This window comes from Diplotaxodon limnothrissa, linkage group LG4, assembly GCF_057381915.1.
Source record: "Diplotaxodon limnothrissa isolate DT_005_m linkage group LG4, D_limnothrissa_male_GT1.1, whole genome shotgun sequence".
Classification (NCBI taxonomy): domain Eukaryota; kingdom Metazoa; phylum Chordata; class Actinopteri; order Cichliformes; family Cichlidae; genus Diplotaxodon; species Diplotaxodon limnothrissa.
This window is the reverse complement of record NC_140599.1, coordinates 20,636,754-20,658,629: the sequence shown is the minus strand read 5'-3', so window position 1 is coordinate 20,658,629 and position 21,876 is coordinate 20,636,754. Positions and strand designations below refer to the sequence as shown.

The window sequence follows — 21,876 nt, the reverse complement described above, 5'->3', positions numbered from 1 at the left end:
AGACGTTCATACTTGGAAATGAACGCCTCTAAGTAATACTAATACTACTACTACTAATAATAATAATAATAGCAGCACAGTTCTTTTTTGTGTGGTTATTTCCTCTAAGGGTGTTTAATCTGTAAATGCGCTGCCGCGTGCTCGCTGGCCTCGAGAGAGCGCCGCTGCGGTCGAGGAGATGACAGATTGACGTCATCGAGACTGACGCAGAGCGAGCGAGAGGTAGCGGTGAGGCAGAGGCAGCAACAGCAGCATCCCAGCTAACGAAAGGCACCTCATCAATCTCTTACCAACCAGCGAGGTGTTTTTTCCTCCACATCCTCCACAAATAACGGTAGGGACACGAGCGCGAGCAAGGACTGAACCGTGTCTACGAAATAGCGGTGGGGTGGTTTTAGACCGGGCTCGTGATGCTTTATGCTGTCGCCGTAATTCCCCCTTCGTTGTGGTTTGGTTGTCATTGTAAGGTTAGCAACTCTGGCTGTGTTAGCTGTGTATTGAATGCAGACGAGCAGGTGTTCGGTTTCATCACAAGCGCCACAGTTTACACAGTTAAAATTGTTCCGTGTGGACATCGCTGCTGGTGTATTTGTTGTGAATGAAGCTGCAGCCTGATGTCACCCTCAAAGTCATGCTCGAGTCTGGTTTATTATGCAGAAATAACGATACGGTTAACGTGATTTCCCTTTGAGGAAGTGATTCAGGGTAGTTAACTGTTAGCTAGCTACACCTGCCCAGCTTCCTGTCTTGATTTGAGACGTATTGCACAATTATCTGCAATCAGACATAGGCTACTAGCATTTGTTAGTAGTCATGTGTTGTTATATAATTACCATTGCCTCCACCTGCTGAAGTATTTAGTTTCACAAATAAAGGCACTACTTTCCAGTATTTCAATGTTCAGTCATGTTTATCCGCCACGAAAAATAGGCCGTGTTCCAGTGGACCTCCATTGATAGTAAGTTAAGTTCTGTTAGATGTGTTTACATTAACTTTTTTTTTATCGGTTTCAATTACATTGATTTCAATTGAACTTTATTTATATAGCACCAAATCACAACAACAGTTGCCTCAAAGCACTTTATATTGCAAAGTAAAGACCCTGCAATGTTAGAGAGGAAACCCCAACAGTTATATGCCCCCCACCCCATGATCAAACATTGGGCGACAGTGGGAAGGAAAAACTTCCTTTTAACAGGGAGAAACTTCTAGCAGAACTGGAGTCAGAGAGGGACAGCCATCTGCTATAACCAGTTGTGGGCAAGGAGAAGAAGTCAGGAAAAAAAACACCGTGGAAGAGTGTAATAATAATAATAATGGTTACATACAAAGTTGTGTATAAACACATAGTGGTGAGGGAAGAAAAAATGCTTAGTGAATCATTGCCCCTAGCCCCCAGCAACCTAGGCCTATTCCAGCAAACTGCTCTGTAGGGGTGATATAGTACTATGAGGTCTTTAAGATAAAGCACGGTCTGATTAATCAAGATCTTCTAACAAACAGACACAAGAGTTACACTTCTTTTCAACCATCTAGAAGCAGATGATAATATCCTCTATCTTTAGAATCTGTAACTTTATATTCTAAACACAAATGTATATTTTTAGGACAAACACTTGAAAATTGTTAGTGGCAGTAATAACAAGATCAGATTGTCTATTTTGGGCAATCTTCTAAATTAAAACATTCTACCTAGTTCTACAACTTATAGATTTGCTTTGTTATTTATACTTATATTTTGTTTAGTAAAGGGAATAAACTGGCAACAGCCTCTGTTGTCACAAAACGTCATACCTTGCTCGCAGGGTTGCCTTTTTGTGCAAGAAGTATAAAAAAAAACTGGTGAAATTTTAAGTCACCTGCTTCCCACGATCTATTCCCCCTCCAAATCTCTCCCCTGTGTCCGTCATATCTCATTATACACTCCTCATTTTGCCCCTCCTTCTATTTTTCTGCTCTCCTCAGCCCTCTTCTCCCCCCCGCTACATTGTTCTCCCTGCTATCCTCCTCTGGCTTCCCTGCCCTCCTCTCATGGTCCACCCTGTTTCTCTCCCACTGCCACAGAGATAAAAGATAAGATGGCCACCTCCTCCTCCACTCTGGAAGAAGACGAAAGTTTGAAGGGCTGTGAAATTTTCGTGCAGAAGCACAACATCCAGCAGATCCTCAAAGAGTGCATTGTGAACCTCTGCATCGCTAAGCCTGAGCGTCCTATGAAGTTCCTGCGGGAGCATTTTGAAAAGCTGGAGAAGGTTGGTGATGACAAAGTTTTGAGAGTCTCTGTGTCTAATGTGTGGAAACTGTTTTTTTTTTAATGGGGTGACTTTGGGTTAATTGTGATTGTATTACGTGACATGCACTTTTCCTGCAGTGTAACTCTATTTGTGGATAATAATGATAGTAATGTGGCTGGTTTGAATGAAGTAGTCTTAAGCTGAATCACATAAGGTGGAATTCTTTTTGAAATCAACATCTTCTGTAACTTGCTGGTATTGTATGTGTTTGTGAGGAAAATACACCTTCTTTTTTGGCCTCCTAATTTGTTACATTACATCTGCTCACCCAACGTTTGTACTACTGTATGAATACGTCAGTACCATCCCAGTTAGTTAGAGCATTAAAAACAGACGGTGCCCAAATTATTATCTTGGACTTTTCATTTTCCATCTCATAATAGGAGAATCCATTAGGGAATGCAAGAGGAGCACCCAGTGTCCCGCTTGCAGACTCAGACAGCAGACTTTTTGTATTTGCCCATCTCACTCTCTCAGTCTGTCTGTCTGTCTCTGAGCAGGGAGACAAAAGAGATGGCACATCCATTAAAAGATTAGAGGAGAGTTGGCTGTTTTGAATACAGACAAATGAAAGATCAGAGCTAGAAAACAGGTTAAAACAGGGGGTAATCTTTGTAGCTCAGTCCCTGTAGCTTAAACGCAACGTGACTGCTCAGTGTGTGTGTGTGTGTGTGTGTGTGTGTGTGTGTGTGTATGCATCTGGCACTAGTACAGCAGTAAGATGTTTTTACAAAAAAGTTGCTTCCTTAAGTCTTCCTTTATTTATAAGACGCTTGTTGAGTTAAATTAACTGAACGGAAGCACATAAAAAAGTTCAAATGTTTCAACCCTCTCTGAAGTGTCATACCTCAAATGCAAATGAAGCACTCTCCAAACTAGGGAATATTTTGGAGCATTTAGCTTAAATGGATGTACTTTCTTGGTGTTTGGCTTCGATCATTCGGAGAATCGTGCGTTTGAGCAGTTCATTCATAAGCAGATCATAGGATTTGTGTGTTTGAACAATGGGCTTTACTCTTACAAGTGGTTCATTAAGATGTGTTATTTGGGACTGAAGGCTATTAATGGTGGTCTCAGGAGGGCTTTGCTTTAGAAATGCATTTCCAACAAGAGAAGTTATCGCGAAGAGAGATCAGATAGAGCTGATAGTGATTCTCACCATGCTCATGTCCGGGTGAAGGTATCCATCTTTCTTCTGTAGGTATGTATGTGTGTTTGTGTTTGTGTGTGTGTGTTTTGCACTGTCTTTGTAAGAATGACTGGATTACACTTAATTCTAAATGCTTGACTAAGAATTTCCCCTCACATTCAAGAAAATGTCTTGTGTTCAGTTGGTTATTACCCTGGCTTGTTTTTGTTTTTTAAAAATCTCTTTTAATACTATAGTTTTAATCTTTAGGACTGAATCAACAACAATGACAAAGTTCAAGGTCAAGCAGGGCTCTTTAGCTTGTATGTCCTGAAATTGTTGGTGTATTTGCATCTTAAGAACAAAGAGCAGCAAGTTGAGGTCAAGCAGCGTTAGAGTCAAAACGAGAACACTGTTGATATTAGAGCTGCTGCTGGTGTTGATGGGGACTGTAATGCTGCATAGCCAGAGAGGCAGCATGAATACAAATCAATGTGATAGAGCTCAGCAGAAACAAGCTGTTTGTGCGTCACCTTGTGTGTATCCCATTACAATAACAACCTATCATGTTAAGAAAAGACATACTGCACAGTGTGTAAGAAATAGGGATACATTTGACATGAGTGTTTTGTACATGTTTTACATCATTAATAAGTATGTGATCTAAAGTGCTATTCTTCTTAGAGGGAAAGAAATATGAAAGAGAATTATTGTAATACCTAAATAGTGAGCATAGAAAAGAGGATATAATTAATACAAGCTGTAAAAGTGGCTGGATGGAGTAAATGCATGCAACATGCAGGACTGTATAAATGTATACAGTCATTGTGAATGACAGGAGCCTTGAGGCGGCTGTTGTTGTGATTTGGCGCTATATAAATAAAATTGAATTGAATTGAACTATGCAGTACATATCCATCAAAAGTCTTTATAATAAGTAGGGGTGTGGGTAAGAAATATATACAGCATAATATTGAAATATTTTGAATGAAAATACGTTTTCTTAATTAAATTAAAATACTCTGGGGATATTAAGTGTATGAGATGAGCCTTCTTGTTCAATTATCCTGAGATGATGCTAGTTGGGGAACTATCGAATTGGCTCAACAAAAAGCCATCAAACACTGGGCACACTTAACTTGACAAAGCTACCTTGTAATACTGAGCAAGCTCTGTGCTGAGTCCCAAAAGTAAAAATAGGATAGCAACCTCCTTGCGTTAGCAGAAAAATTGGTGGTTGCTTGGTGATTATATTATACATTCTGGGACTGATTGCAACCTGTGGTAAGTAAATGGTTGCTCATTGCTTGAGTGATCACAAAGCGATTGTACAGGTTGCTTGATAGGAGGCAACCTTTTTGCAAACAATCACAGTCTGACTTGGGTTGGCTGCTATCATCTTCAGAGGGACGGTCCAAGATTTGCAAATAATTATTATCTAATTTATAAATGCAGACTGACTATCAACATGTTGCCATTTTTATCAATGAGTACAACATGACTCAGCAGCCTGCCAGCTGGTTGTAATCTGGTTATATTTCTGTAGAACGGGAAGGCAGCAGAGCACAACTGTAATAGTTAAATGTGAATTTCTGTTAAGTGTGAATTTCTTTCTATGCACACAGCAACATATGTGGTTTTCGATGTTTTATCACAGGTAATTGCTTTATCATCAGAAACAGATTGCATGTAATTACAAACTTGATCGACAAAGTTTAACTTTGAGGGCATTCGCAGTTGAAACAGTATTGTCAGAGCTGTGGGTTACATGCAGCACTTGATCAACTTGCAACCATCTTTGGACTTTTATTATAATATAAGGGAGTAGAAATTTCCCACTGTTCAGTCCTCCCCACTGCAGACCAAGTGTTTTCTGCAGCAAACATCCGATATTATAATTAAAAGCACAATAGCCTGACTGTTCAAATGATTGTAAAACAAAAAAACAATATTTAATTTCTCTTTACATGACAGACGGTTTAATTTTTTGAGGAAAAAGGAAAAGTGCCTCAAAATCAAGAAGATACCAGTGATTTTTACATGTCTTTTACATAAATGTTTTCTGTCAATGTGAACTTTAAATTTTAGATTGTGTTTGTGAGGTTCCTGTGTGGCAATTACAAGGACATGGCCCTGTGATCATTGGTTATCATTGTGTAACTGTGTGCAAGGTCAAAAAAGCATCTTTGTACGGTAACAAGCATATATTTTATTGCTCTAGCTGCAGTAGTTGAATTGTTATGTTGTTGAATGTTGGTCTGTGAAATCACTCGGTGTAAACAAGTGGTTCGAATAAACAAAAAAACTGCAGACTTGCAGTCCTCTTTCGCCGACAGTTGCCCAACATGGTTCCAGTCAAGCCATCCAAATCTGTGCTTGTGCTGTGAGGTCAGTCATTTGTGGAACTGAAACAGGCCATGTTTTGGTGACCCAGTTATCTGAGAGGCTTATTGTGTTTCTTTTCTTCTTGCCCACTGTAACTTTGAGGACAGTATTTCATTCAACAAGCCATATCCATTTAATCGGAATTTAGGGCTGCCTTTCTATGTTTGCTAAAAAATATTCATCTTCATGTTTCAAAGTGGACATTTTTCACAGCAGAAGGCCACAAACAGAGGTAGAATATTTTAAAAGCTAAACAAATACAGAAATTGAAATATTTTTCACCACCTGCAGTGTCTGGTCCCTGATCAGGCAGCCTTTTAGAGCCGAATGCTTTTGCTACAGATAATAGAAAAAAAACAACCTTGCCATGCCATCTTTTGGTATATTTCAGCCTCCCTGATTGCGTGTTTCTTTGTCTTCTCTCACCACCAGTTTGTCAGCACTGCTCGCCCACTAGAGGCGGTAACCTAGGCAACAATAGTGGAGAGAAGGACTGTAGTCGATCCTGTGTTCAATAAGCTCTTTTATTCACAAGTTTATCCCCTTTGTCCTCTAATGTGTCCACTTTTTTTTTCTTCTTGTCTCTGTGCCAATTAGATCACTGGGGTATTCATTCTCCTCTTTTTCCAGACCTCGTCAGACCTAACCTCATATCTGCAGAGGATCAGTTTCATACAGCACAGCAATCTTATCTGGAAAATCTTTTCTCTGTTATCTACTCTCCTCTCTTCTTCTTTGGTGTTGTTTTCTTTCTTTCTTTCTTTCTTTCTTTCTTTCTTTCTTTCTTTGAGAATCACACAAAATCATTAGTCTGACAAGTTTGTTTCTGACTTTTGTTTTGAGGTAATAACACATCTTTTGTTCACAGCTGACATTGTGAATGTGGAAATAACAGCCATCTCTCTCCCTTTCATCCTGTCTATTTATGTATGGTAATGATGCCTTTGATCTCTACAATAGTAGCTTTGGATGGTGTTCTCATCTGCCATCTCTATGAGATCAGCTAATTTTGGCACATAGTACAAAAAGACAAAAGATTATTTCCATGCCACGTTAGCTGACATTTCCCCCCCCCCTGTTATTTAACAGAAATAGGTTAGAGTTGTTTCTTGTTAACACAGAAAGCTATTATAAGATTACCAGTCTTTTGACATTAGGGCTCCCAAACAGTGATTAAAAATAATTACTTTCTAATACAATGGGCTGATTGTCCTTTGAGAACCCATAGAGAAGTCTATTTTAGATGGTTAAATGAATGCTGGACTAACCTAGAAATCTCATGAGTCTCCCAGGTTGCAGGTCTGTCTGAAAGCAGCACTTTATAATAGTGCCAGGAGATAATGTGTTAGTGTGAATTTATCACTTAGAATGAAACGGGCAGCTGGAAGCACAGATGTTTTATTGAATTTGTTATGTTGCATCTTCACTTAGCTTAATAGTGTTTTTTTTGTTTTTTGGCATTTTTGGTGCAACTGCTGTTGCTGGTTTTGTTTAACAAACATCCAATATGGAACACCTGGATAGCTTCACTCTTTCTCCTTTACTTTCCATGAGAACATATTTGATGACTTAGGTTGTGTCTCACTCATACTTGTGCAGTTCTTGCTGCAGCCATGTAGGAGTCAGTGCTTTGATCTTTACATAACATGCCACCTGTGCTGGCAACTAAATGTTCAGCACAACGCCAGCTGTGACTCCTCGACTCCATCTGTATGTCTGGCAATCACTCATGCCTTAGCACTGTTCTGTTAACTCTTATTTTCACATCTTATAGCAGTTTCCTTGTTGTGGTTCATTTTTATTGTTATTATATATTTGTTCATTGCAGTGCCTGTTAATTGCAGAACATTTGTGGAATCTTTCCATTAATAGCTTGTTTGGGTATGGTTAGATATGCCCAGCTGCTGTTATTGAAGACTTTTGGGTTATTCTGAGCAATTTGAACATTCATCACATTTATTTTGAAATAGGAAAAATAGTTGACAAACTCCACACTACATACCAATGCTATTTTTTTTTTTTTTTTGAGTGATCTGACTCATAACTTGTCTCAGCTTCTGTCTGATTATGTTTACCTCTTTGTTGTTGTTTTTGTGGTAAATCTTGTTGTCAGAATGACTCATCATGCATTTCTACGAAAAAGTATTTGACCTCCTGGTTCATTATTTTTGACATATTTTTCAGACTTACGTTTCAGATCAGTAAACAAATTTTAACATTAGACAAAGATAACACAAGTTAATACAAAATACAGTTTTTAAATGATGGGATAAAAAGCTTATTAAGGGATAAAAGCTATGAAAACCTACGAATTCTGCCCTCTACCAGAAAATCCAGAAGAAGAATGTTTGGACATCAGTTCATGCCCTGAAGCTCAAGCACACTCTGCAGGAAAATGATCAGAAACACCCCAGCAAGTCCATCTTTTAACAGCTCAGAAAAAACAAAGTGTTCTAGTCAAGTTTTTGCAGCAGAATAGCGGGCTCAAAATTCCTCCACAGTGATGTGACACATTAATTACCAGTTATTGTTAAATACTTGAGTGCAGTTCTTGCTGCCAAGGGTGGCACAATCAGTTAGGGCTGGGTAGGTTTGGATACCTTTTTTTTTCCCCTTAATGAAATAAACACTGATTTTAAAATAGTGTTTTGTATTCATTCGCCTTATCTCTGTGTAATATTAAAATTTGTTTAATAATCTGAAAAATTTAAATGTGACAAATATGTTTGTCGCACACTGTCGTTTTAAAGGGTTCTCCTGTCCCTGTTGCCCCTCATTATTTGATTTTTTTTCTACTTTTCTTCTGTCTTGTATCATCAGACATCTACTCTTGGTAACCCTGCAGAGGACTCATTGAAATAACAATAAATTTAGGTATATTAACCCACTATATTTATTAATTAAATTAACTTTTGTTTTTTAATCTCATCGCAATGAGAGAACAACATCATCCATGTTTGATCTAAGCGTGGACAACTTGCCCCTATTTTAAAAGTGTAGTTGCAGCTAACCAGCTAACTTCATCCCTTCCTTTCTTGAGTTCCCTCCTGGTTAGATCATGATTGTGGTCGTCCTTCCCAGTGAATCTCTCTTCACACGTCTGACAAGCTCTCTCTTGCAGCTTGGACTGCATATCGTGATGTTAGTGTTTGTTCAACAGTAGGAGATCTGATTCATTCAGTTTTAACTAGCCTCCAGGCGTAATTGTTTCTTTGGATCTTAGGGCTTCTAACTTGTAAATGTAAATTAAACACAGGCCTTTTAGGCATTAAATTTATGTGTTTTTGATTTGAGCTGTTTTTGGCTGTGTTAATATAAGCTTTGAAACATGCATTAAAACAAAAATCTTTTCTTTTAGCAACAGAAGCTGATTCTGGATTGAGAAGTAATGTGATATTTGTATCTCTTTGCAAAGGGGCTAGTGTTGCGATGATTTTTCATTGCGTCGTCGTCATATGTCAAGTAAAACAAACGTGCCACATCTCCTTCCGTTTGCATTATGAGAGAGAGTTCCTCACTCTCTGTCATTGGATCAGTCAATCAGTTGCTGTCTCCCCTTCCTATGTAAAATGAGAAGGCTTTCAGTGCTGTTGGCTATTCAGCTGTCACCAGAACCTATCATAACAACTCCACCAGTCCCTTCGAAGGGCTCTGATTGACAATTCGTCAGAAGGGTTTGACTGTTTGTTGAGTCTGCTGAAAACATTTAGAGGAGTATTATGAGTAGCTTTGGATCATCTACCCTATCATCTGCTTTCCTTTTTGTTTCTTTTACTTTGCCCCTGCCGTCATTATATTCTTTTTAAGATCAGTCTCCATTTGTGTAATTAAGTTTGATTGCACTAGAAGTGGGTGGATCAAACTAAGTATTGATAATACCAATACCAACACTGATATTTGATTGATACCAGATCTATACTAGCGCAAAAGCCCAGTTTCAAAATACCTAAAAATCTAAAAGTTGTGTTTTTTTTGTGTTAACTAGTTTTATGGAAAGTAAAAGTAGAGTATTAATATTGGCGATACTGTTCCTGTATTCACTTGATATTGGATGGATACAAAGTTCAACCAGCCTAGAAAGTTCAATCCATTTCAGCATCACAAACAATACTATGTGCCATGTGTGTCAAGAAGTTCTAAAGTTTTCCATCATAGGCGTAATTAGTACCTCCAGCTTCTGTGTTCATTTGTCACCACTATGTTAAATGGAGGGTACTCTGTCAGATCAGTCTAGCTTTCGTGCACTCACCTGGACTTAAACCTCCTCCTATCTACCTCACCCTGGTCCCTGACAGGTAAGTCGGACCCCCAGCCCTCACTTTATGATGGTCCTTCTTTGTCTTCTTTTACTGGCCTTTCACCTTCACTTTTCCTCTACCACTTTTCCTCTTTCTGTGAAAGATGTTATTTTCACAAGGCTTACATGCTTATTTCAGTAGTTAGTCAATGTTACATTTAGAAATATGACTTGTGAAGCAGTCATTTCTTTGCTATCACTAAAAATGGCTATCATTACTCAGGATATTGTTTTTTCCCCCAAAGAAAGTCAATTAAATTCAATCAAAAATATATGTATCTCAATTTTTTGTCAATTGACTGGAGTTTTAGCTGCAAAAGATCCAGTTTTTAATTTGGACTTAAGCTGCATAGTTCAGTCTAAAATACTAAGTGTAGTATAAGCTGACGGTGCTAACATACTGGGGCTTAGATGTGCATGCAGTGCTGAAAAAAAAAAAGGTGTAATGACTCTTTCACTGTTGGGTGTCTTTGTCTGAAAAAATCCAGGAAGAATCAGTAGATATCAGTAGAATCAGTAGAAACATTTATAGGAATGTGCACCTACCCTTGTCTGCTGGAAGGCAGACAAGGGTAGGTGCACAGTATTGCTAAACCAGAAAGAATATCATGAGAAAATTTTGTCACTACTCAGTGATGAAAATACTTATGAGCCCCTGAAACGAGATCCAGGAAGTGGCTACAGGAAGAGGGTGATAGACTATCTGAAGCAGTTAGAACAAGACAAGGCTATTGACCGGACCTTATACCACAGGCTATACCCAGGGGAGTCTACACCAAGTTTGTATGGTTTACCGAAAATACATAAACAAGGTGCACCTTTAAGACTGATTGTCTGCATGATCAACTCTGTCACCTATAACATCTCCAAGTTTCTGGCTTCGATCCTCAACCTGCTGGTGGGCAGCTCTGAACACCACATCCAGAACACCCTGGATTTTGTTGAGAAGGTGAGAGATGTCATTATGGAGACAGATGAAACCATGGTCTCGTACGACGTTACATCTCTCTTCACTTGCATTCCAGTCATGGAAGCGTTGGAGGTAGTTCGTAAGAGATTACAGGATGACACCAACCTCAGCAACAGGACCAATCTCAGCATCGACCAAGTGTGTTTGCTTTTGGAACTGTGTCTTCATTCCACCTACTTCACATACAAGGGTCAGTTCTACAGGCAGAAACATGGGTGTGCCATGGGCTCCCCAGTTTCACCCATCGTGGCCAATTTGTATATGGAAGAAGTGGAAAAGAGGGCTTTGCCATCCTACCCTGGAACACCACCAAGCCATTGGTTCAGATATGTGGATGACACCTGGGTGAAAATCAAATCTCAGGACGTACCACAATTCACGGATCACATTAACTCAGTGGACCGACACATCAAATTCACCAGGGAGGATATGAAAAGTTTGACTCTCATCATCCACTGGAGCACAAACTGGGTGTCATCAGGACGCTACAACACAGAGCGAACACCATCCCCGCAGACACAGTGGCCAGGGAGGAAGAAGAACAGCACATCAAGAAGGCCCTGAGTAAATGTGGTTATCCCAGCTCGACTTTTGTCAAAGCTGGAAAGGCACCTAAAGAAAGCTCCAGCCGATCCAGGAGAGAAGGACAACCGCTGCCTAAGCGAAAACCTGTAGTGATCCCATATGTGTCAGGAGTATCGGAGCAGTTGAGACACATTTTTTCTAAACACCGGGTTTCTGTGGCTTGGTCCACTCCAAGGATCAGGTCCCCCGACACAAACAGAGTAACATAGTGTACGCTGTTAAGTGCCAGGAGGATTGCCAGGATTTATACATCGGGGAAACCAAACAACCTCTGGCGAAGCAGATGGCACGACACAGAAGAGCTACCTCGTCAGGCCAGGACTCGGCAGTCTATTTACACCTACAGGCCAGTGGACACTCTTTCAAGGATGAGGATGTACACATCTTGGACAGGGAGGAACGCTGGTTTGAGCGCGGAGTCAAGGAGCTCATTTAACTGAAAAGGGAAAGACCATCTCTGAATCGAGGAGGGGGCCTAAGGGTACATCTTTCACTATCTTACAATGCTGTGATTGCAGCCATTCCCCAACTCTCTGTGAATGGTACTCATGGCCATTGATCAGTGGGTTTTGGTCAGTGGTTGTTGATCAGTGGTCATGAGAATTTGCATAATTAACATTACGGAACTGACCTCCCAGCCCATTGTTCCTTCACTGGACTGGTTTCAGTCATTACGCAAATGTACTGTTTATAAGATTGGGAAAACCTGCAGTCAGCTGAGACTGAAGAAGTCACCTGGATGAGTGACGAAATATTTCTCCCACAAAATGCTACGTCCAGATGAACAGAAACAACTTTTGGAGATTTACTTTCCTGGATGATTGAGAATGCATCAAGACATTTATAGAAATTATTTCAGTGTATAAGCACAATGCTGCTAATCTAGCAGTTTTGCTTTAGAGTTTAGATTTAGTTTTAGGGCTGAGGTCAAAATACCTGTCAGTTCAGGATGATGGGTAGATTTTTAGGGTTAAGATTAGAGAATGAATATAGACAATGAAGAGTTACCGTTTAGACAGCGAGACAAGTTTGTGTGTGCGCTGCAATGATAAATCGAGTAAACATCTTTTCATTGCATTTGCACACCTAATACAGCAGTGAACTTTCTGCCTATTGTACTGTTGTAATGGTGTGAACACAGTGATGAGTAGACTGTTAGCTCCGCTGGTGGATCAGCTCTGCATGCTTCATTACCTGTGTGTGTCTGTGTGTGTCTGTGTGTGCGGCACTTTGCTGTTTTTGGTTCACTCGCATGTTTTCAGTCCCAGCAGTGGCGAGTAAAGCTGTCTGATATCGGACCAAAGGTGGCTAAGGTAATTGCCATGTCTCTTTTTCTCTAACTAATAGTGTTTGTGCAGTTTTTGCAAGAAGCATGATGGGTGGTCTCCCGGATGTGTGATTAATTACTGGTTAGTCAGAGCACTTCAAATCAGGGTTAGTCATATTTTTTTCATGTATACTTGGTGCAGATTGGTTCAGGGAATAAACAAAGCAGTTTGAACTACGTTTAAATGAGTCATCATCTGCAAATTAGTTTGAATTGGAATTGATGATGGCTTTAATAATGATAGGGAGTTTACATGGGACGTGTGTGTGTGTGTGTGTGTGTGTGTGTGTGTGTGTGTGTGTGTGTGTGCGTGCATGTGTGGGATTGGATTTGTGTCATCTTTTGTCTGTGGCTTCATTCTTTAATCTCTGACCCACACTCACTAATGGAAAGCCCACTTTATAAAGAGCTTTTGTGTCCTGCTTACGCCTGTGTCCTCCGTCTCCTCTCACTGCCCCGTCCTATCTCTCTGGCAAACATCCGCTGATGATGACGCAGGCAGAGCAGAGGAGAAAAGGAGGGAGTGTGAGTCTGATATAGGGCAATAGCACAAAATCTAGAGTAGAAAATGCTATTTATTGGTGAATAAAATTAGCAGATCTGAATGCAGGATATTAATCATGTATTGGTTTGCTTTTTGAATGACAAATGGATTACTATCCTAGATCGAAAAGAAAAATATACTGAAGATGTTTTTTTTGTTTTGCTGCTGTACATAGCCCTGCGTAGAGTACTTTAGCTGTTTAGCTTGCGTGTTGCTAGAGAAGGGCTCAACATTTGTCTCTTGCAAATGCTTTTAGCTCGCAATGAACTAATGAAACTTGCTGTGTAGGCAGCAAAAGTAGACTTCAAAAGTCATACTAAATGTGTTTCTTGCACCCTTTTAATGGAGCACTGGAATCACAACAATACAAAGACTTGTTGGAGCCAGACACAAAGTCCTCACTTGATTAGTGACCCTCTGACCTAAAAGCACGTGGGCAAAGATTGAAAAACAAAGCAGTACAACTGCAGAACACTTGCACACATAGGGATTGTATGGGATGATTATGCATCCCTGTGGGAATGTTTGAATCCATTCATTGGTGAAAAACTCAAGCACACCATTTGGTCAGAGCAGAAGTCCATCTTGAAGAGTGTCACGTTTTCCCTTGTGTGATCTGATTCACCATAGATGTGCAAGCGAGTGAGCGAAAGCGAGAAGGCGTCAGAACTGGTGTGTACAAAGGTGTGTGAGCCACCGTTCCTTCCTGCTCAGACTCACCAACTATTCAGGATGCTCGCAGTACCCAGTTGTCATAGTGACGGAGTATAGCAAGAGGAGACCGCTCATTGCGCCACCTGATTGTGCGTGCGAGAGAGAGCAAAAGCGAGCGAGAGAGGGAGAGAGAAAGAGGAAAGCAGAGACAGAGAGTTGCGCAGGACCAGTGAAGAGAGAAGCTTTTTGCTGTGATAAGTGTTTTCATCAATAGACTTGTTTTTTGGCTGCTGTGTCGCGGGGATTGCAGACATTTTGTCATTTGCACGCTATCACTTTGTCTCGCACACTACTTGGATTCTCTCCTTACTTGCATGCAGACAGACACACACAGCAGTTGCTGTGCTAGAATGGCAAGATGCTGATGCATTGTGGCATGTGTCTCAGGTGTGCATGAGATGGGGATCAGTGTGTGCTGATACCCATGCACACTTTGACTTGATGCCGAGTGCCTCTGACAGGCTACGGGACTCATAGCCGGCCAGGCCAAGGGGCCCTCCATGCCATGGTAAATATCTCTGATTACAAACTTAACTCTAGTTAGCCTCCTGAAGCTAATCTGTGTACCTAATTGAGACTGAAACAAGTAGTGCAATTCCATAAAAACCTTTTTGCAAGGTAAAGGTGCTTGCCCACTGAATTGTTTGAGTGAAAGTGTGTGCATTTAGGTGGCTGTTAGTCACAGACAGCAGCAGATTAACAGTGTTTGCTAGTTCATGATTCTGTCGAGCACGTTTGTGCGTAAGTGTTTGTTTCGGCTCTGTAGAGGATGCAGTGTGTTACCTGATTGCAGATCTCGCCACCTTGATTAAGCTCAGTTTGGAAGCTCTCCTCCCGGAGACTGCCTGTGCATGTGTCTGCAAGGTTATGTGTGTGTTTATGTGTTTGTGGCTGTATGTGTGCTCTGAATCTGCTCTCTGGTTCTGCTTCTCTTCTCCTCCTCCTGCTGGCTGTGTTCCCGCAGGCAGTGACTCTGCGTAAGCAAGAAGCGCATGTATGCGTGTGCACACCGGAGTGTTTTGCTTGCTTTTCTAACTCACGTGTTGGCATGAGATTTGCATCATCGTACTGTTTTGTGAAAGTGAGCAAAACATTAATACGAGTAAGAGGGTAATGGAGTCAGGCAGAAGGGGGAGTCGAATTGGGGGATGTTAGATGAAAGTACACTACATCAAAGGCTGAGTCAAAGTCTGAGCTAATGAATAACCTTGAAAACAACTGTTTAACTAGCTAGTGTTTTCTAAAATTGTATTGTGGATGTGTTGCCGTTCCAGATTTCATGATATTGTGCTGTTGTAATTATTGAAATAGTTTAGGAAGTATGTACAGAGAAGTGCTGACTTGTGATTTGACAGGTTTGAGTCTCCGTTTTCAGCTAATATGACAGTTTTTCACCATTACCTATGCTCTCCATCCCTTTCTGTGGCATTTTCTGTCTCTCTGCTGCAAGTTGTCTCTTGTCCTCTCTCCCCTTGTCGGTTTTTGACTACAGTGAATTGTCAGGAAATTTCTGCTCCCTGCATTCACTAACCTTCTTACTCCTAGCTTACTTCCAGGTCTTTTTTCTTCTTACCTGTCTTCAGATTTGCAGCAATCATTTCATCTGTTAAACATCAGATAATAGTCAAAAATGCATATTACAGTGCACTAAAGTGAAAAGTGCAAAACTCTATTTTTTCTGAAGTCCTTGAAAAGCAAAAGATTAAATCAAATGTCACTTTAAATTTTCATTTTTGTTGGGTGATTGAATCAGGTCATGTTTTGCTCAACACAGTTACAAATAGGCTTGGAAGAGAGACCACCGACGCTCTGAAAAATCTGTTCTTACAGCAGTTCTCTTTCTGTTTATATCTTGTCTGTCTGGTGTTTCTGTACTGCAGTGTGAGAGTGCCACTTCTTGCCACGTTTGCCTGTCTGGAATCTTGTCTCTCTGAGACATCTTTGTTTATTTCCGACTGCACAGTGGCAATGCACTGAACTAGCAAACAGAAGAAAGCCCCAAGTGTGTGTGTGTGTGTGTGTGTATATATATATATATATATATATATATATATATATATATATATATATATATATATATATATATATATATATATATATATATAAAAAAGAAAACGTGTCATAGATATTGTTACTGCACCAAAACATGGGTGGTGAATAATACTGCTGTCAGCTCAGTTCTTACTGTGCTACTAAGTGCATTAATGCATGAAAATCCACAGATTCACACCAGCCATTGTCAGTGTCTGTGCAGGAACGAACAAAGCAGTGGATTTTTGCTACCTTTGCACAAACTGTTTTCCCATTTCCCTCGTCTCAAAGCAGTCTCACATACTAACAAGCGTTCAGTGGTTTGATTGTGTACTTATGCTAACGTGTTAGTCAAGTTTGCAATCAATAATTCATCACCTGCAGAGTGTTCAGCAGTTAAAAGAACAGCCAGCCAGAGGCATCCTGTGTCCCCCTTTGATGTCTCTATTCCTTGTTGTTCATTATCTGAAAGGAGGACAGTACCTGGTTGAGCCTTCTTCGTGCTGCATGGTCAGTTCTGCCAATATTAATATGTGATCCCTTTCATCATACCATGGCAGCCAGGAGTAGGACACTGATGTTTATTCTCTTACAGTGTCTGACCTAAAATTCCACATGATGTTTTGTTAAAATGGTGGTTTGTCAGCTCTCGCTCATGTGATTGTTTTGAAAAGAATAACAAATGCTTTAAGATGATCTTGTTTGTCTTGCTTGAAGTTACTGTAGTCTTTTGGCACTAGTAATAGTATTTGCTGTGTTCCTATGCACATTTTGTTACACATTAAAGAATTTGTCTTGGGTACTCCTTTTTGAAATACCAGCATTTTCTAAAAAAAATATTTAAATAGCCTTGTCCATTTATCTCCCTCTCTTTTTGCTTGCAGCTCAAAAAATCTTTTCTCTTTGCTTTTTGCAGGAAGAATGCAAGCAGATCATGGCACGCCAGAAATCTAACAGCCAGTCAGACTCACATGACGATGAAGTTTCTCCCCCACCACCCAACCCTGTTGTCAAGGCCCGTCGCCGCAGGGGCGGTGTCAGTGCCGAGGTTTACACCGAGGAGGACGCTGTCAGCTATGTGCGCAAGGTCAGCCTTATGACGGATACATACATTAACATCTGATTGCAGAGACAAACATCTAACGCATAAAGAAGCTGTGTGCACTTTTATACAAAGTCATTAACAGGTTTGCACACAGTTGGCAGCAGGTATGTAGGTTTGTATGTAGAATACAACCAGTTTACTTAAATCTGTCTAGTTTTTCTGTTTTCTAAGCAAAACATCACATTAAACTATGATGCTATGATAGAGTAAAAACAAATGAACAATGAATACCGTTCAGTCAGAAGGTTAGGTGGGGTTTATTATTATTTTTTAATACACACTAGTGTAATCAATAACATTGAAGTTGTTTATTTTCATTCATTTAACACCCACCAAGAAATAGAACATTTCACCAGTGTGAAAGAGGCTAAACGGTGCAATTTTACAAACATTAGTGAAGAGACTTGGAGTTAATTTATTTGCAGCAAAATACTCAAGCGTGTGAGTCATCTATGTCAGTACAGATGCTGAGTACCCAGACTTAATAGCACCTTAAGTATATTAACATTCATACGGAAATCTGGGTTAATGTAGCAGGTGGATTTCTGGGACAAGATTTTTATTTTTCATTTTTTTGTGAATCCTAATAAATCTAAAAGTCAAAATCTTCTTCACATGATGGCTGATGGTTTTGGGATCACATTTCACCACTACTGAATTTTTCTCTCTCCACATGGACTGTTCATCTGCGTGCAATCAAAACTTGCTCATGCACGACTGGTCAATATAACTGAGAGTGGAAGTGGGAACCAGAAAGCTTCCAATTTCAAAGGTCTTGTTCGCATATGAATATGCACATATCTTTGTACACAGATTATGCAGAAAATAGACTTGATTCATACTTAGATTTACTTTGTATCACTGGTTAACACAGTGTGGTTAACAGGTAAAGAGGAAGAGAAAGTTCAGTAGTTGTTTTCTCTTTGTGGACAACAAGAGTTCAAGTTATCAGTCTTCTTACAAACTGCCGTGTATCCATTCCTCCATAATTTATTGAAGCTGGAAGAAGGGATGCTCTTGTGCCAGAAACTGTAACTCACCATTACACACAGACACACACTGTTATACACACACACACACACACACACACACACACACACACACACACACACACACACACACACACACACACACACACACACTTTAAGTGGTGTAACATTACCATGCTTTTTCAGTTGTAATTAACTTGACACGCCAATAATTGCTGGGTAATGACATAACGGCACGAGCCCCCATCACCACACTGTAATCGCATGCCCAATGGAGCATGCAGTGTGTGTGTTTGTGTGTATGTGTGTATCAGGTGTGTGCAAACACCCACACATGGCTCTGAGGTCTATACCAGACTCTACAGACATGTGTGATGGCAAAAAGCCTGCCTGCATCTCCAGCCTCGTTTTCTTTACACATCCACGTCACGTCAAATCCGCATCAGTAGCATGTACAAAAAAACTAAACAAAAAAAAGACTTTGTGCTGTTACAACTTAGCCTAACACAACAAATCAACCAGAGAAAAGTGATTTTTTGTGTATTTCTTCTTCTGTATTTCTGGCCATTTATGTGCAGTAAGGTGCCATACACACAACACCAAACACACACAGACTCAAAGCCTGTAATACACGCTTACAAATTCCTACATAAATATTTCTATCAGTATTCCAGTGTAAAAAGTAACAGGTGATTTATTTGACAATGTCAGTTAGCGAACTGTGCTCATCTGATTAAAATTGTTTTTGTGTGATATCATTCTTAACAAATTATAAGGTCTGCCAACTTGGCCTGGAGATTGTGTTATGAGAATTGAATTGCGTGTTTCACCGCTAACATCACAGTGCATGTTGATTTTGTTTAAAAAAAAAAAACTGCTCTGAAGGTGGAAAGTGTTTTTGTGTTTGCAGCAGATAATTGCTTGCAGGTGTAAATGACTGAACACCAGAGATCCATCTTTTTCTATCTGCCTTTACCTAAATTGTTTGCTTGGACTGAATGATAATTTCTTTCCATTACATTCAAAATGTTAAGCCAGTTAAGCTTTTGGAGTGCAAATGCATCCAGCCGACTGGTAACAGGCTGTATGGAGCGACACTGGATGATCTTCTGGGTGACGGAGCTAGAGATGGATCGGAGGCTGACCTAAAATCGGTGTCCACTTCCAACTGCATTTTCCAGGCCTGACCAGCCTGTTTCTCTTTCTGCCCACTAAGTAGCCAGTTCTAGTTCTAAAATTTGGGTACTTTTTAGTTTGTGTGTGATGTGGTTCTGTGCGTATTTGTGTGCATATTGTGAACAGCACAGTGCGGCTGTCTTCATGTGGAGACATCTGTTGCATTAACTTAATTACAGCTTACCCCCTCCTCTCTCCCACGACAAGAGGGATACACACACACACACACACACACACACACACACATCACTCCCTCATATCACTCCCTCATATTTATATAAGAAAAAACGTCTTTTTGTTTTACTTTTTGCCATTTGTGCTCTACAGTTAAATGAGCATTAGGACATCCTAGAAGAGAGCTATACAGACGGACTTCTCTCTCCAGCTGCTTTGTTGTGGCTCCAGACTTTACCATTCCATTTTTTTGTGAACACACACACCACAGAGTCTGGGACATGAAAATGCATGTTTTATGAATGAGTTCAGGGCTTTGGTGAATTTTTAAGGCCTGTGTGACATTTTGAGTGCGATCCTTGAACAGATGGGCTTCCCCAAAAATATACAGATGCACGTGTGGGATATTCCTTTCAGAGTTTGCCAGCACTCTGGTCTTTAATTACTTAATTTACTGAGCTTTTGAAGTGGGTTCTGCTTTTTGTTTGTGCTGGTTTGTTTCATGTGTCCACCTGCATGGTGTTGTTAAAGCACACATTCATGTGCTGCCTCTTTCTTTTGCCTTCACAGGTGATTCCAAAAGACTACAAGACCATGACTGCCTTGGCCAAGGCCATCTCCAAGAATGTCCTCTTCGCTCACCTGGATGACAATGAGAGAAGGTACAAAATCTTTCCGTTTGCCCAACATGTGATTCCAGCGACCCAGATGTGTGTTTGAGGTCTGAATGCTTGTTTTTAGGCTGATAAAATCATAAAGAGGCCATTGTTTCAGTCGGGTCTTATGCCCTTGTGGCCACTATGTGCCAGTGTTGTCAGCATCTCATTACCTAAACAGCGGAACATGGACAGATGTGGAAGAGAAGGGGGTGCCGTTATGTGTGGGTAAGGGGCGACTGGATGTGTTTCATTGTGTTGTCGGTTGCCATGGTAAGCGATGTGAGTATCCGTATCATGTTGCGTATATGGGTGGAGTTGCACAGACACAGTGCTCAGTAATCAACGATTCTCCATAGTTGTCTTAAAGAAAAAGAAAGATGCCAGTTTTCTTCTGTCTCCCCCCATTTTATTTTTTTACCATCTGCTCCTACTCAGTGTTATTTCACATTCCCCCTCTCTTCAGACGCCCTTTCACCATCCTTCCATCTGTCCCATATCTGCAGTTCATGGGCTGGGTTTGGCTCAGACAGGGGACGGGGTGTTGTGGGAAAGGGTTTCAGGTGGCCGGCGGGCAGACTCGCCAGGAGGAATAGTGTTTCATTGGCGGGGAGAATCCATTATGTCCCATGAAGAGGAAACACCGAAGCTTTCCTGTTGGCTACAGAGAGCACAGGCCAAACCCAAAACACAGTTTTTCCACTCTTTCGTCAGCTGACAATTTACCGTGCTGCCTTGGCACAGGCACACAGACCTCTGATTGCATGTCAGTGACTCTGAAGGAGCCTCTAGGCGGGCGCAACATGTGATGGAAGTGGACAGTTTGAAAAACCATGCCCATGGGTGGCTGATGTGGCAGATTAAAGTTACAACAGAAAAGAAATATCTGGCAGCAGACCATACCCATCAGGTTTTAATATACTTACAGTCTCTTCCCATGCAAAGCAATGTAATGGCATTGTCATCAGCCCATGAAACCATGCATGATGCAGAATTTATTTGACTGGCTGTCATGTTTGCTGTCTCAATATACACAGCAAGCTTAAACCATTAATGGTGTGCACACAGGAATTTGTTGTTGTGGGATTTGTGGGTGAATGTGCAGCAGTGTCTCGGCGAGTGAAAACCTTGTTGGATTTGCTAGATTTTGCAAGGACATGGCAGTTAGCTGGTTTTGTCTGCCCCTAACTTTCTATCCTAGTTGCTTTTACACTGTCCATTCCTCAATTCTGCTCTTCCTCACTCTTCACTTACAGCTAATGATGCTGGACCACTGGCTGGTGGCTTGGTCGCATTGCAGTTGCATTGCGGTTGTTGTGCCTGGAGTGCCGCTGACAGAAATGTGTTGATCTATGCCCAATGTGGTCTTGCAGCATTAATGAAACGCTGCGCAAAGCAAGCAGAAGGCCTGCACACATGACTTGGTCACTTTAGAGCAGAGGTGGGACCAAGTCATTGTTTTGCAAGTCTCAAGTAAGTCTCAAGTCTTTATCCTCAAGT

At 40.7% G+C, this 21,876-nt stretch overlaps 1 protein-coding gene across 1 annotated transcript in view; it reads left to right on the top strand.

Annotated features, from left to right (window-relative positions):
* Positions 1–292: 292 nt before the first annotated feature.
* prkar1b (protein kinase, cAMP-dependent, regulatory, type I, beta) overlaps positions 293–21,876 on the top strand; it is a 66,359-nt gene continuing 44,775 nt past the window's right edge. The window contains exons 1-4 of the mRNA XM_085352436.1: positions 293–334; positions 2,065–2,252; positions 17,193–17,363; positions 20,291–20,382. Of these exons, the coding sequence (XP_085208562.1) occupies positions 2,079–2,252; positions 17,193–17,363; positions 20,291–20,382 (437 nt within the window). The 5' untranslated portion in view covers positions 293–334; positions 2,065–2,078. The remainder of the gene's footprint in view (positions 335–2,064; positions 2,253–17,192; positions 17,364–20,290; positions 20,383–21,876) is intronic.